At 28.9% G+C, this 12,937-nt stretch overlaps 1 protein-coding gene across 1 annotated transcript in view; it reads right to left on the reverse strand.

The window, feature by feature from the left end:
* LOC107448557 (metabotropic glycine receptor) overlaps nt 1-12,937 on the reverse strand; it is an 81,361-nt gene that overhangs the window by 15,781 nt on the left and 52,643 nt on the right. The window contains exons 4-7 of the mRNA XM_016063804.3: nt 12,816-12,930; nt 4,051-4,392; nt 2,651-2,719; nt 1,276-1,385 (exon numbers count right to left, since the gene is read on the reverse strand). Of these exons, the coding sequence (XP_015919290.1) occupies nt 1,276-1,385; nt 2,651-2,719; nt 4,051-4,392; nt 12,816-12,930 (636 nt within the window). The remainder of the gene's footprint in view (nt 1-1,275; nt 1,386-2,650; nt 2,720-4,050; nt 4,393-12,815; nt 12,931-12,937) is intronic.

The raw sequence follows: 12,937 nt of genomic DNA on the forward strand, positions 1-12,937 counted from the left end.
TTAAAAACATTCAATTTTTATATAAAAAAGTCTAGTTCAACAATCTTTATAGTTTAAAGCTTTATTTTTTCCTTGCTCAAGTTTATTCGTTAGAACAAAAAAGTTTTTTCCTGTCACTTTTGAGTTAAATATTAAATATGACAATTTAAATTACCACAAAAGATCATTAAAAGTGTAGGTGAAAATCTGATTAACCAAGTCAAAAACTAATTAAGATATAACTTTTTAGCGCACGATGCATTCTTTATTGGGATATATTTCTTAATAAATTAAATTCTCACGCTTAAGACGCATAATATCTCAGATAATTGTATTTGTATAAGTATGCAGCTTTTTCCGCATTTAACCTAACGCAATTATTCTTTACGTTACTATTGTTTAATTTCTTATAGCCATTGGACAATTACTCTTAGTCCTCTTCTTTGATCCTAGTCTGTCTGTCCTTGAAATTGCAAAAAAAAACATTTTATAAATTTTGTGTAAAATTATTATCTTTTCACATTATACTTGAATTTAGTGAGCGCCGGGATAGCCTGATTGGTAGGACACTGGGTCCATGTCCAAGAGTTCGTGGGTTCGATCCCAGGCAGGCCGAAGACTCCGTGTGTTGTAAATGGTGACTGATGCGCGTTAAATATGTAGAGTCGCAAAGTCCTCCATGTTCCCATAGCAAATCAGTACCACTGGGGGTACTGATGCAGGAGTTTCCTTGTCTTCTGGATTGGTTCAAAATTACAAGGCTACGGAGTTGAGCAGTAAACCCAAACCCAAAATTGGGTCGTGAACCCAAAATTGGGTCGGCTGTTCAACGACGGATATAAAATATAAAATAAAATACATTTACTGACAAATATTTCATTCAATGTAATGATAAAAACAATACGCAAATTTGTTTTAAAAATACGCAATTTTTAAAACAATAAGCAAATAATATATTCTAGAAAATGATTTTCCATTACCAAATTAGTATTTGCTAAAATTGTAAAATATTTAATACAAGACTTAATTTTTATAAGAAAGTTATAACTTCATAAATTGTTTTCTTAAGTTTAATTTTTAAGAGATCAAATTAATGTCAGGGAAAATTTTAATACTTTCTTCAGATTTATTTTCTAAAGCTAGTTTACTAAAAACAAGATGTCCAAATTCATAGATACTGGTGTTTAAAGATAAAATAAAACGTAATGACACAACTGCTGGGGTTTACAGAGCTTTAATAATACATGAATCATAAAAATCTAAAGTAAAGCAAAGAAAATAACTTTGCAAATATACCTGTAAATTTTAAGAACTATAGATCCATAACAAATTGCAAAACCTAGACCACGAAACCAAGGTTCTATCATACAAGTAAAAATAGTTGGCTCAAAATAACGAATAATAACCTAGAATAAAGAAAGAAAAAAAAAGATTTTAAAGGTTATCTAAAAAAATCAATTTCGAGCTGTTTTGAGCAGAGTTTTAGAAACAAGTTTTCATAATCAATTCAAAAATTCTTAAATATGAAATTCCAATCAAAAGGCAGCGTTTTAAAATATCAGTTATTTTAATATTAATTTATAGTTAAACTAAAAAAAAATTAGCTGACAACTCTCTGATGATACATTCAAAACCTTATAAGAAGTATTAAAATGGCTAAAAAATTTAATTTTAATCAAATTTTCAACCACAGATTTACAATACATCATTGAAGAAAAAAGCAGATAAATATTTGTATTAATTACTGCTAATTTTTATTATTTGCACTTGGTTTGTTCCAATTAATTAGATTTTAAAACTTTGCGTTTTGTCTTTCACCATTCCGCGATTAGACCGTAAGAACAATCATCACTGAGTCTTTCCAGCCTATAAATCAAATAACATAAAATATTTATAAATACTAAAGTAAAAAGAAAGGTGTGCGAAAAAATTATATACTCAGTTCGACTAAACTTAGTGAATTTTTGTTTATTATATAAGCAAAATTTTTTTTGTTAATGCTATTTTAAAAATATGGATAGCTAATATATTATTCGTATTAGCTAAAGTTGAACATTTAGGTCAATTAGTTTTGATCCTTATTGTATATTTTATCAAAATTTAAGAAGGATTTTTATTGTAGTAGTTGCATTATTTTCTATATGCTAGGAATTCTGATAAAATCTTTTTCCGCGGTCTTCTACGAAAAGGAAAAAATAATGAAAAAACTCAAAGTAGCTTTCCTGATTGGTGAATAGTTATAGCTAATATAAGCTGGCAACCTCCTTCGGTAAAACTTTTTTTTTTCGAACTAAAATGCTGAAAGAGATGGAAGATGTAACTTGTTCCCTCAATAACAAGATTACGAAAATGCATGTAACAAAAATTTCACAAATCCTCTTTTTAGTGCTATTTTTAAATCGTTTAAAAGATTAAAATTTAAGGTGTTTTAGTACTACCAGCACAAAAGAGGAAAAGAGCGCAAAACTTACATGCTTTTAACAAAAAAGATGAAGAAAGAGATGATTTGTTTTGAATATATTTAATACATGACGTCACTTTTAATCGATGTCTCGCTGAAATCTTTTTATTACTAAAAGACGGTTGCACGAAAAAGACATGAGGAAACTTATTAATCACTTATAAAATACTTTTTAAAAGGAAATAAGCTATATGGAGGAAGGAAACTTACTGTCTGATAGAGAAGAAGAGCTCCAATCAGTATTGCTTCGTGCATCAGCCACATAACACTAGAAAATATCTTTTAAAAAAGAACAAATATAAAATGAACATGGAAAATATAATGAAAATATCATTTAACATTACGTAAAATGCAAATCCGGGAAAGATAGAAACTTTATTAGAGTAGAAAAACTCTTCGTAAATAATGTATTTTGCATGCATGAAAAAACACTACAAAAACGAATTTTTTTTTGCCTCAAAATTTAATATTTAAAATTAACTACATTGCTAAAATTCCAGATCAAATAATGGCATAAAGCCCTTTGGGTGCATCCACCGTAAAATCCATTACCGTAAAATATTGTACCGTTATTCTTATAGTAACTTTTATTTAATTAGAGTAATAATTTCAGTGATATTAAGATAATTATCACTGTAAAAATTACAATATATCAGATTTTTTGGACTGTCACATGTTCCGATAAAAATGAATTTTATGGTAAAACGTATCGGCACCCAGAGAGCCCGTACTTTTTACCGTACTAGTACAGTTTTTACAGTGTAAGTCAGCAAGGTATCAAATGAAAAAAGTAACTAGATTCAACGACAATTCACACCATTTCATTACTTTTAACCAAATTACAGTCAGATAATTTTTGGCAAATAATTTTTTTATGGTTTTGCGAAATTTCTTTTTTTTTTTTTAAATATTGTTATTGTTATTTATGGAATCTAAAACTTTTAGATTTTTTTTGCAATTTAAAGCCATTTCATGAAAATACAATAGTGTCAAGAGGATGTTAATTATATTAATTTTAATTTTTAAAGGTTTTTAGAGCCAATGCTTAGAAAAATCAAGATGAGCATTCTACACTCATGATTAGCATTTTCTAAAAAATGCTATCCATATTCTGCTTCTGAATCTAAACTATTCATTCTATTGGTTGATTTCCATCAGTAACCAAGATTTATAAATAAATTATTACTGATATTCCTCAATGCCATTTTAACCTATAATGTATTTTAATCTATAATACTTAATCTTTAAAGCAAAGAATATTTTTTTTTAAATTTTGAACATTCCGAAATTTGAGTTTCTTGCTTGAAATAGAGACATCAGCGTGCTTTTAAAGTAATTTACGACATGCTGCTATTGAAATTAACTAAGTCGTTTTAAAGCAAGCATAATATTACAACCGCATAATCTCAATCTTCAAATACATCTGATATCATAATAAAATTATAATCATACAAGTGCCGTGAAAACACAATCTGTAGTTTCTTTAAAATTAATTTAATTTAAATTTGTTAAAAAAAAAAAACTTTTAATTTAATGCATCCTAAAACTTGCTTGGCATAAAATGTACATTTATTTAAAAATATATTTAACAAATAAACAGCATTACTTACTGGACTCTTTCTCAGAACAAAAATGACAATAATAAGAATAACAACAAGAGTGCTGCAGAAGCTTTGGAAGCACAGTACAACACTTCGCAACATTAGGTCGTATTCAACATAACAAGGTTGATCACCAAAACAGACATCACATCCTACACGACAAGGCAAACACTGAAAATTATTGGAAAATTTGTTTTGTTCGTTGAGTACATTCTCGACAAATGCCTCTTCTATAACTTCTCCATCATAATAATCCCGTCGTTGCGTATCAGCAGATGCTTGGTAAAAATTGGGCTTGCAGTAACATCTGTAAGCGCCGCGGCGGAATCCTTTACCAGACGTTGGCACACACTGCAAGAGAATGGAGATTAAAAATAATTCATTTAAATAATAATCATGAATCACATTGTCGTATTTAATAATTTAAATAAATGAAAAACATGATTAGTGACAGTATAAATGTTGACTAAATAAAGGAAAGCTGAGCAGTTTAAAAGATGAAAATAAATTTTTGTGATATAAAAAAATCAAAGTATTTTTTTTCTTCTTCTTCTTAAACTAGATAAATAGCTATAGCCTCAAAAAGTGTGCATTAGTTTGCTTTTTAATTAAGAATAATCACAATTAAAAAGTAATATGCACAGTGGTAAAGTTATAGACGTAGTATGAGGCATAAAATATTCCCTGAAATTTAATTTTAAAAAGGATAATTAGACCGAAAATTAAATGTATTCTGAAAATGGTGATATTTCTTATAAAAGACTTGGTAATGTTAATTTAATAAAAAAAATTACGTTATGATTCAATTATTTAATTCTTAAATTAATTCCGTAAAATTTTGCTATATTGTTGGCTACAGGAAAAACCACTTGTTTCATTGGTGTGATCTGTCAGTTAAAATTACGGCAAATTTTAACACGGAGGGTAACTTTCAACATATGGTGGTGTGGCTAACTCAGAATAACATAATCTATAAGTTGCTACGGATAGGTTAGTCACTCTCTCAATAAATTAAGACAATTAAAACATGCATCTTGTCGGAGGTACTACTTTCTGCTAATTCAATTTCCCTTTCTAAAGCAATATTCCTGATCCAATGTGAAAAAATTTTAATGCTAAATTTATTTAAAGTTTTAATGCTAAATAAAATTTTAATTTGAGTGCTAAAGTAATCTAGTCAGTTACTGCCATTTGTATCAGAGATTGTATTTTATTACTACCGCTTTTATCTTCATATTAGAATTTTTTATACTTTGTTATGTTATTAGGACTATATCATACATGCGTCTTTCTGCAACTTCCCTTACACATGTATAAAGAATCAACGTTTCCTTACTACTCACCTTTAAATTCACGCACAATGAATCAGTTACTTATTTAAAAATAAAACATCTATTCACCCCTCCGCCTATCAAACTACACTATTGAATATTGATGAATTCCTTGATTTCTTTTGCAGTAGGCTTACAAATTTTGTAACAAAATCGAATTAGTAGAGTGCTTTTTTTCTTCTTATTTTGTAGACGTTTTCTTATAAGAGTTTTTCTTTTTTTTCCTTTTGCTCGGCGTCTATCACTAAATTGGAATATTTTTCTTTCATTATATTCTTTGTCATCGCAAGTGAAAGAGTTTTGTGAAGAAGAATAACAATCTTTACAAGTTTTGATAATTGCAATCACTAAATTTCCTAAATTCATGTTTGAAAAAAAATGAAAGATAAGCCTTTTACCATTAAAGTCCTCTTTTTCTTAAACACATTTAATGAGCAATCGTGATTCATATGATTTTGAGAACAAACAACGCATTTTAAAATAGTCACATATCAATTAGGTAAGGAGGTATTAACGTTTCGCTTTGAGATATGAGTAGTTTTCGCATTAGACTCAAATTGAGGGTATGAATATTTTTCATCCATATTTGCTACTGAAACTAAGGTGCTAAATTTATTGCCTGAATTATCATTACTTTCGGTGTTTGAGTTATGAAACCTATTTGGGTATCTGTTTTGTTTTTAAACGAATAATGATCTATTGCTAGAATTCTTAGGATTCGTCAATAATAATGCTGCTTTTCTGCAATTAACCTCATGCTAATAAATTTAGTCAAAGAAATATCAATTCCTCTATTTTATGTTTTTTACTAAAATTTAAATCCTTGGGTGTTTTTCAGAATTACTGGACATAATAGATAACTATAAGTTCCTACAACTACTCCAAATGAATGTATCTAATTTGAATGTCTACTGCTTCATATATTTATTTTAATCCTACTCTATTAAGAAAAATGTATGACGAAATTCAAAGTATAAAATTCAAAGTAGAAATTTAAAATAGATTGCACAATCATCAAAAGTAGCTGCAGGAACCTACTTAGCTGGTGTCGCGGTGGCTCAAGGGGCAGAGCTCTCGCCTTTTAATGAGGTGACCCAAGTTTGAATTCCCAGCGATTGCTGGTCGATAAGAATTCTGCTCTCAGCTCGCACCAAAGACAGTGCTGACGTAAAATGTTCTCAGTCGTACGCGGATCATGGATTAGAATGCCTTGGCCGTGCAGGCTAACCGTGGAAGGTTTTCCACTTCGTGTAACGCAAATGGGGGTTAGCTCTATCAAAAATTCCTCCATGAAGGATGGTTTGCCCCAGGGCTAAAGAGAATAGAAGGGCTAGTTCACTCCGCTCTTAGAGCTGAAGCTACGATTTCCCTCCTCATGACGTCACTGTGTCCACAGATCTCGGAGATCGTAAGCAAAGATATGATAACTTTGCATCTTTCTCTTTGTAAAAATAAGTTAGACTTTTTCTGGTTATTAGCCTTCAAACTTTACGTAATTAACACATTATTTCCGTTCATAAACATAGTTCAAAAAAAAACTTTCTTGGTTATTATATTAAAAAAAATACCATTTTAAACTTATAAAAATGTTTTGCTAATTGGTGAAAATGACACGATAAATACTTTATTTTAAAAAGTTCAGTTTTGACTTTAACTATTAAGAAAAATGAAGGCATATATCGACACTATTTTATCTACATATTCTTTTATAACGATAAGTTAAGTTAAATTTAGAATCCCTGATTTTAAAATATGTCGTTAATAGCAATTTGTTCATACTTAATCATTAGGAAACATCAACCTTAAACGCTAATTACTGAAGCAAAATAATAATTTAGGTTCATAATGACATTAGAAATTTTACAATTGTTTATAGACATTTAAATTTACGATGATATAATTTATAGATATTTAAATTGAAGAGAATATAATTTTTTTTAAAAAATCATAAATATTTAGAATAACTACATTAAAAAATATGTTATGAAATTAGGAGAATTTCAACTATATACTATATATTTTATTTATACTTTTTATTTACATTTTAATTTTCTTTGACTTTATCCATTTTTTAATTCTTTTCACCTGCATTTCTTTATGAAATAACCATTCGGTTTCTATTTAGATAATGAATTTTTATAAAAGTTCTTTACGACAGAATAAACGTATTGCTGTTTTATATTAACTGTGTCATTTCGGAATCCATTCTTCACATAGTTGTTAATTTACTTTAGGGAACACGCGAAAAATTATACTTTTTCCTTTTGTTTTTGTTTCAGAATTTTTGCAAGTTGCAATCGCGCAAACTGGCATTTCGATAATAGTTTTAAATTCTTGTAAATTCACTGCAAAAACTGAGGAAAGTCATTATAGAAAATAACAAATGTCTTAGAATATCTCGCAAAAAGAAATGATCCAATATTAGTTAGAGCTAGTAAGGCCAAACGCCCCGTTCTTGAAGTAAAAGTGCGAGCTTTGCGCCAAAGTGACGTCACTAGAGTGACGTCGGAGGATCGGCGCGGCGAGAGATACTTCAAAGGAGTGAACCAGCCCTTCTATTCTCTTTAGCCCTGGGTTTGCCCTAGTGTTTGATCCAGGAGTTCCTTTGCCTACTGGGTTGGGTTCAAAATTAGAAGTCTACGGAGTTGAATATTGATAGTTGTTTTCTGAGATCTGAGATTTCCATCTCTAATACGATCACATGCTCATTAATTTTCTTTTCCTTTGAATATTCTTCTAAAATTTCAGTTCTTAGCATTTTCCATCTTAGTTCACTGCTTACCAAATGGAATTCTTAAACATTTCTATTTTTCTTTAATTTGTTCAAAAACCATTTTAAATATCAAAGAATACAATAAATTAGAACAAAAAAAGGACCTCTACCTTAAATCTCAGTGTTTCACAATAATATTCAGAAAAATGTCTGTCTCGTATTGTTCAAGATTTGTTTGTAAATATTCGTAAATCCAATATTTGCAAAAAACCAATCACTGAGCTCGATTTAAAATCATAACATATATCATTATGAGATCAAAAAGCGATGAAATAATTATTCCATATTCGGGTTAGATGTTTTGTATCAATTGACAATTCTATTGATTTTCCAAAATCGCACTTTTAAAGCTTCATTGATAGCTCGATTACATGTAAAACAAATTACACGAAACACATCTAAAGCATTAAGTTTTCATTTAATTTTTTTATTAATTTCCATTATCTTTGCAAATCAAATTTACTGATTCCATTAGATTCTGTTAATCCTACCAAGTTTAATTCCAATCTGATTAAAACTCCACATCCGTTAGCGAAGAGACATTCTCAAACTTCTCATTTGCATGATTTAGAGCAAAAATTGTGGCTCGAGCTGCCCTAGAGCAAACATTGTTTTCTTTTTCTTCATCAGCATTTTCTTCATTAGAATAAAGCATGGTAAACAAATTAAAGTTCGCAGAGAACCTTTTGATGGAACTCTCCCACATTTGCATCATATGGAGAGAAAAACAGACAACCTCAAGCGAAATGAACGCAAAGGAAATAACTGTGTCAGTTATGAAATCGATCCTATCGAATCAACAAAATAAAATAATCGTTTATATTTTATACAAGGTTATATTCGAAAAAACTACGGGTATCGTCTTAATTCAATAGCATATTTTGCAGTTGCTTTTCGTAATTGTTATGATTATATTAAGTTAAAAAGAATTTCATGCAGTTGATTGCCAAATATTAAATTTAAAATCGAGCGATCTGTAATTTTCCGAAAAGATATCATAAAAAAATCATCGATAAGTACAATATCTTTTCTAAAAAATTTAAATAAAAAAATTAATTATGAAAAAAAATTGTTTCTAAAAATTGAGTAAAGACAACAGCCTTTATATGAAAATTATTTATTCGCTTATTTTTACGATTCTTAATGTTTCTTAATAAGAAATCACTTTTGTTTATACATATAAGTATTTTTTGGCATGAAACACTTGTCTTTCTCTGGAACTCTTTTATTAAATAATAAGTTTATATTTTTTTAAAAAAATCGTTTTGGAAATCTCTTAAGAGTAGTAGTTTATGGATATTATTTTTCTGATTTCTTTTAAAATCAGATTTGATTAAAAAAAAAAAAAAGAATTTAATACAGTTTGAAATCAAAAGTTCAAGAATTTACTGTACAAATACCTTAAAAAAAGTAGCACAATTTCCCAGCTCTGCTGTGTAATGTAGTATTTAATTTTTCTCAAGTTTTGAAAAAAAGTATCTCATAAGCTGAACCCCAATTCTGAAATTTTTGGATTTTCCTAAGAGAGTTGCAATTTCAGTTTTAAATTGAAGTATGATATGAAAGCTAAGTTTCGTTTTGAAAGTATTAAGCATGTTTTCTTTACAGATATTGAAGAAACAAATCTGTATTCATGAAAAAATTATTTTTATTTATTTATTCATTGATTACTTTTGTACTTTTGCTTACAAGAAAACACTGTTCTATTCCCTTAAGATTGCTCTTTTATGCAAAACAACAATAGCTCCCCATCTTTTCTCTAATGCGTTTCAGTTCTTTAGACAATTGTGTTTAAAACATTTTCAAAGGTAATTAATTATTTTTTATTCATTAATTATTTATCAAACTTAAAGACAATGTAAGTTTTTTATAATTATTTAACTTAATATAAAAAGCGTAGATAAGTACTAAGCAACATCAAAACACGCTTTCCATTTTGTAATAAACTCTTCCTTTATTTCAATTTTTCAGGAGTACTTCGTGATAAATTTCATTTAAAAAAGGATCAAGGATATTAAGTAGCTACAAAATATTAGCGTTAAAGAAAGTTTCAAAGAAATTGAACCAACTTCAAGCGTGGATTTATTTCAGGCGCGTCAAATGCACGGTCTACAGGCTTTCGATAACAATTGGTTGTTTTTGAATAACACCGCAAAAATATAACAATATCTATTAAATTATTATGAATGGAATATTGCTATGAAAAATAGGCAGATTTCGGAAAACTTTTTTTAATTATTAATATGTAAAATTGTAAATTAATATAAAAATAAAAAATTTATAAAGCTGTTAATCGATTTAAGAAAAAAAAACAGAAAGAATCAGGAACGCTTTAACCTGGAAAAATGATAAATTTTAGATAACCAATTTTAGTACAAGTGTCTGCAAAATTGGAAAATCAAAAGTTTTTATTTTTAATAACGCTTCCAGCAATGCAAACCATTTCCTTATTATTATTATTATTATATAAAACCTTAGTTTTAGCATCAATAAGATATAGCTCGGAGAACTTGTGCCAGATTCAACAAAATACTTAACTAAAATAGTAATTAATAAAATTCTGCTAAACAAACCATCAATAATATTAATTACTTTTTTTTTACATTTTTTCTTATTATTTCGCTGTCAATCTTTAATTTTAAGCAACAGCTGTAATGAAACGAAGCAAGCTCTTTTGCGTAATCTGATCATACGGGGTAAGTCACACTGAGCATTTTCAAATGAATCGCTATATGCTCAATAGATGTATGGGAGGGCGAGGGCAATATGAGAGAACAATTTATAAGCATATTGCAGTAATAAACATATTAGAAAGAAATTACTTACATTATTAAACATTATCCTTATTGCAAACCAATTGTAGTAAAATTCTTATTGTGTCGAATCTTATTGTATTGGAAAGAATGCTTATTGTAACCAAAGTAAAGTTTATGCAACATTGCTTTAGAAAAGACTGGAATGCAATTGATTTTTGAAATATTTTGAGTTTATACGATGTTATAGACCAGGGGTTTCCAACTGGCGGCCCGAGGGCCGCATCCGGCCCGCGATGCCTTTTTTAGCGGCCCGCGAACTAAAATATATTAGTTGTCATTTTTTTGCGAAAAATTTTCGCAAAAACTCTATATGGGTTTAAAATACTTTTCTCGTTACTAAAAACCTAATTTCTTCGTTTCTGTGAAATTTAACATACCAACGGTGCAAAGAAATTTATTTTTGGCATCCAAGAAATTATTTATTCAAATCATGTATGTTGCTTTTTCTTATTTCATTTTTTTCGTATTTTGTGAATATAATTTAGCATGTGTGTATCAGAAATTTTCTCGAAGAAATTCTCTGATTTAACTTTTTGAAGTCACTCATTTTGGACGAAAATATTCAAGCACACATTTGTAAATTTTAAATTTAAAATATAAATATCTATTCTCTGGTAGTTGCAGCAGACAAACCTCAATTTTCTCACCGAATATTTTGTGTACTACTATGTAAGTTTCAATACCTTAAAAATTAGATATCTGTTGCACATTAATTGTTTAATACATAGGTGCGCACTTGAAAGTTATTGTAGCCCGAATTTTTATTATTTATTTAATATTTTTAAAAATATTATTAATAACAATTAAATATTTTTAAAATTCTACTTCGTATTTTAATTTGTAATTCAATACTTTTGTTTTGTACAACTTGATGAAACTCTGACAGTAATATTTAATGTTCCTTCAAACATAAAAGAGTCCTACAAAAAATTTTGATAAAGTTGCGGCCCACAATTTGATTTGTATTTTCAATTGTGGCCCCCGGCCTCATGCAAGTTGGAAACCCCTGTTATAGACTATAATTTATCTATATTTGGCATGTTCATAAACATTTCTTTCAGACTCTCTTTCCATTTTATGCAGTTGAAAAACTTCTTGATAACGGGATAACGGGTGATCCTGTTAACTAAACTTTGGGAATTTCTTCTCTTCCCAATGAAAACACTGTACTAAAACTGTACTTATTTATTTACGTACTACGGAATTCGGTAATTTAACTGTACGAATTTACTTTGTTTCAATGCATCTCTTTGTTTAAGATGTATTTTGGGTTTAGACGTGTGAAAGCACTGGGAAAAAAAATCCGCATTAAATTACGGTACAGGCATTCGGTGTGCCGGTACGGGCAGTGGTGGACTGGGTTCAGTAATTGCCTCAATTATAACCCCCACTCCTAACAGCATGCTCATTGAGCTTCTAGTTGGTTGCGTTGACATGTGTGGGGTGCAATTTAAAAAAAATAAAGCACTATCTTGGTGATATGCTTCTTTCTGGCCAAGAATAATATATCGAAATATGTTATGCCGGGATTAAATTTGAGATATTGCAGTCATTGTTAGATTTATAATTAGAATGCATTTACTGATAGTATTGCATTTAACATTACATTTTATTATTGTTATGCTTAATCTATTATATTTGATTTAAATTTTTGTTGACTTTTGAAATATAACATTTTCAAATTATACAATGGCATAAAATGTAATGAACTGGAAAAAAATTCCATTCACCTTTTAGCGTATTAACATTTCTTGTCATGGAAAATTTTTGCTATGAGGAATCTTTCAATCTTTTAAAACTAGCCACAATATAAAAATTTAACAAAAAAATAAAGCTGAAAAAACTTTTACAAACCTGTGTCGTAGAAAAATCACAATGGTGAGAGGAGGAAAAGGCAGAGAAGTGAGAATCCCCATCACACTGATCAATGTCTACACCACTGAATGGCAAACTCACAGCGACGACGCCCCTGAAAT

Source organism: Parasteatoda tepidariorum, chromosome 11 (assembly GCF_982258835.1).
Source record: "Parasteatoda tepidariorum strain Cologne lab strain chromosome 11, Ptep-v5.0, whole genome shotgun sequence".
NCBI lineage: Eukaryota > Metazoa > Arthropoda > Arachnida > Araneae > Theridiidae > Parasteatoda > Parasteatoda tepidariorum.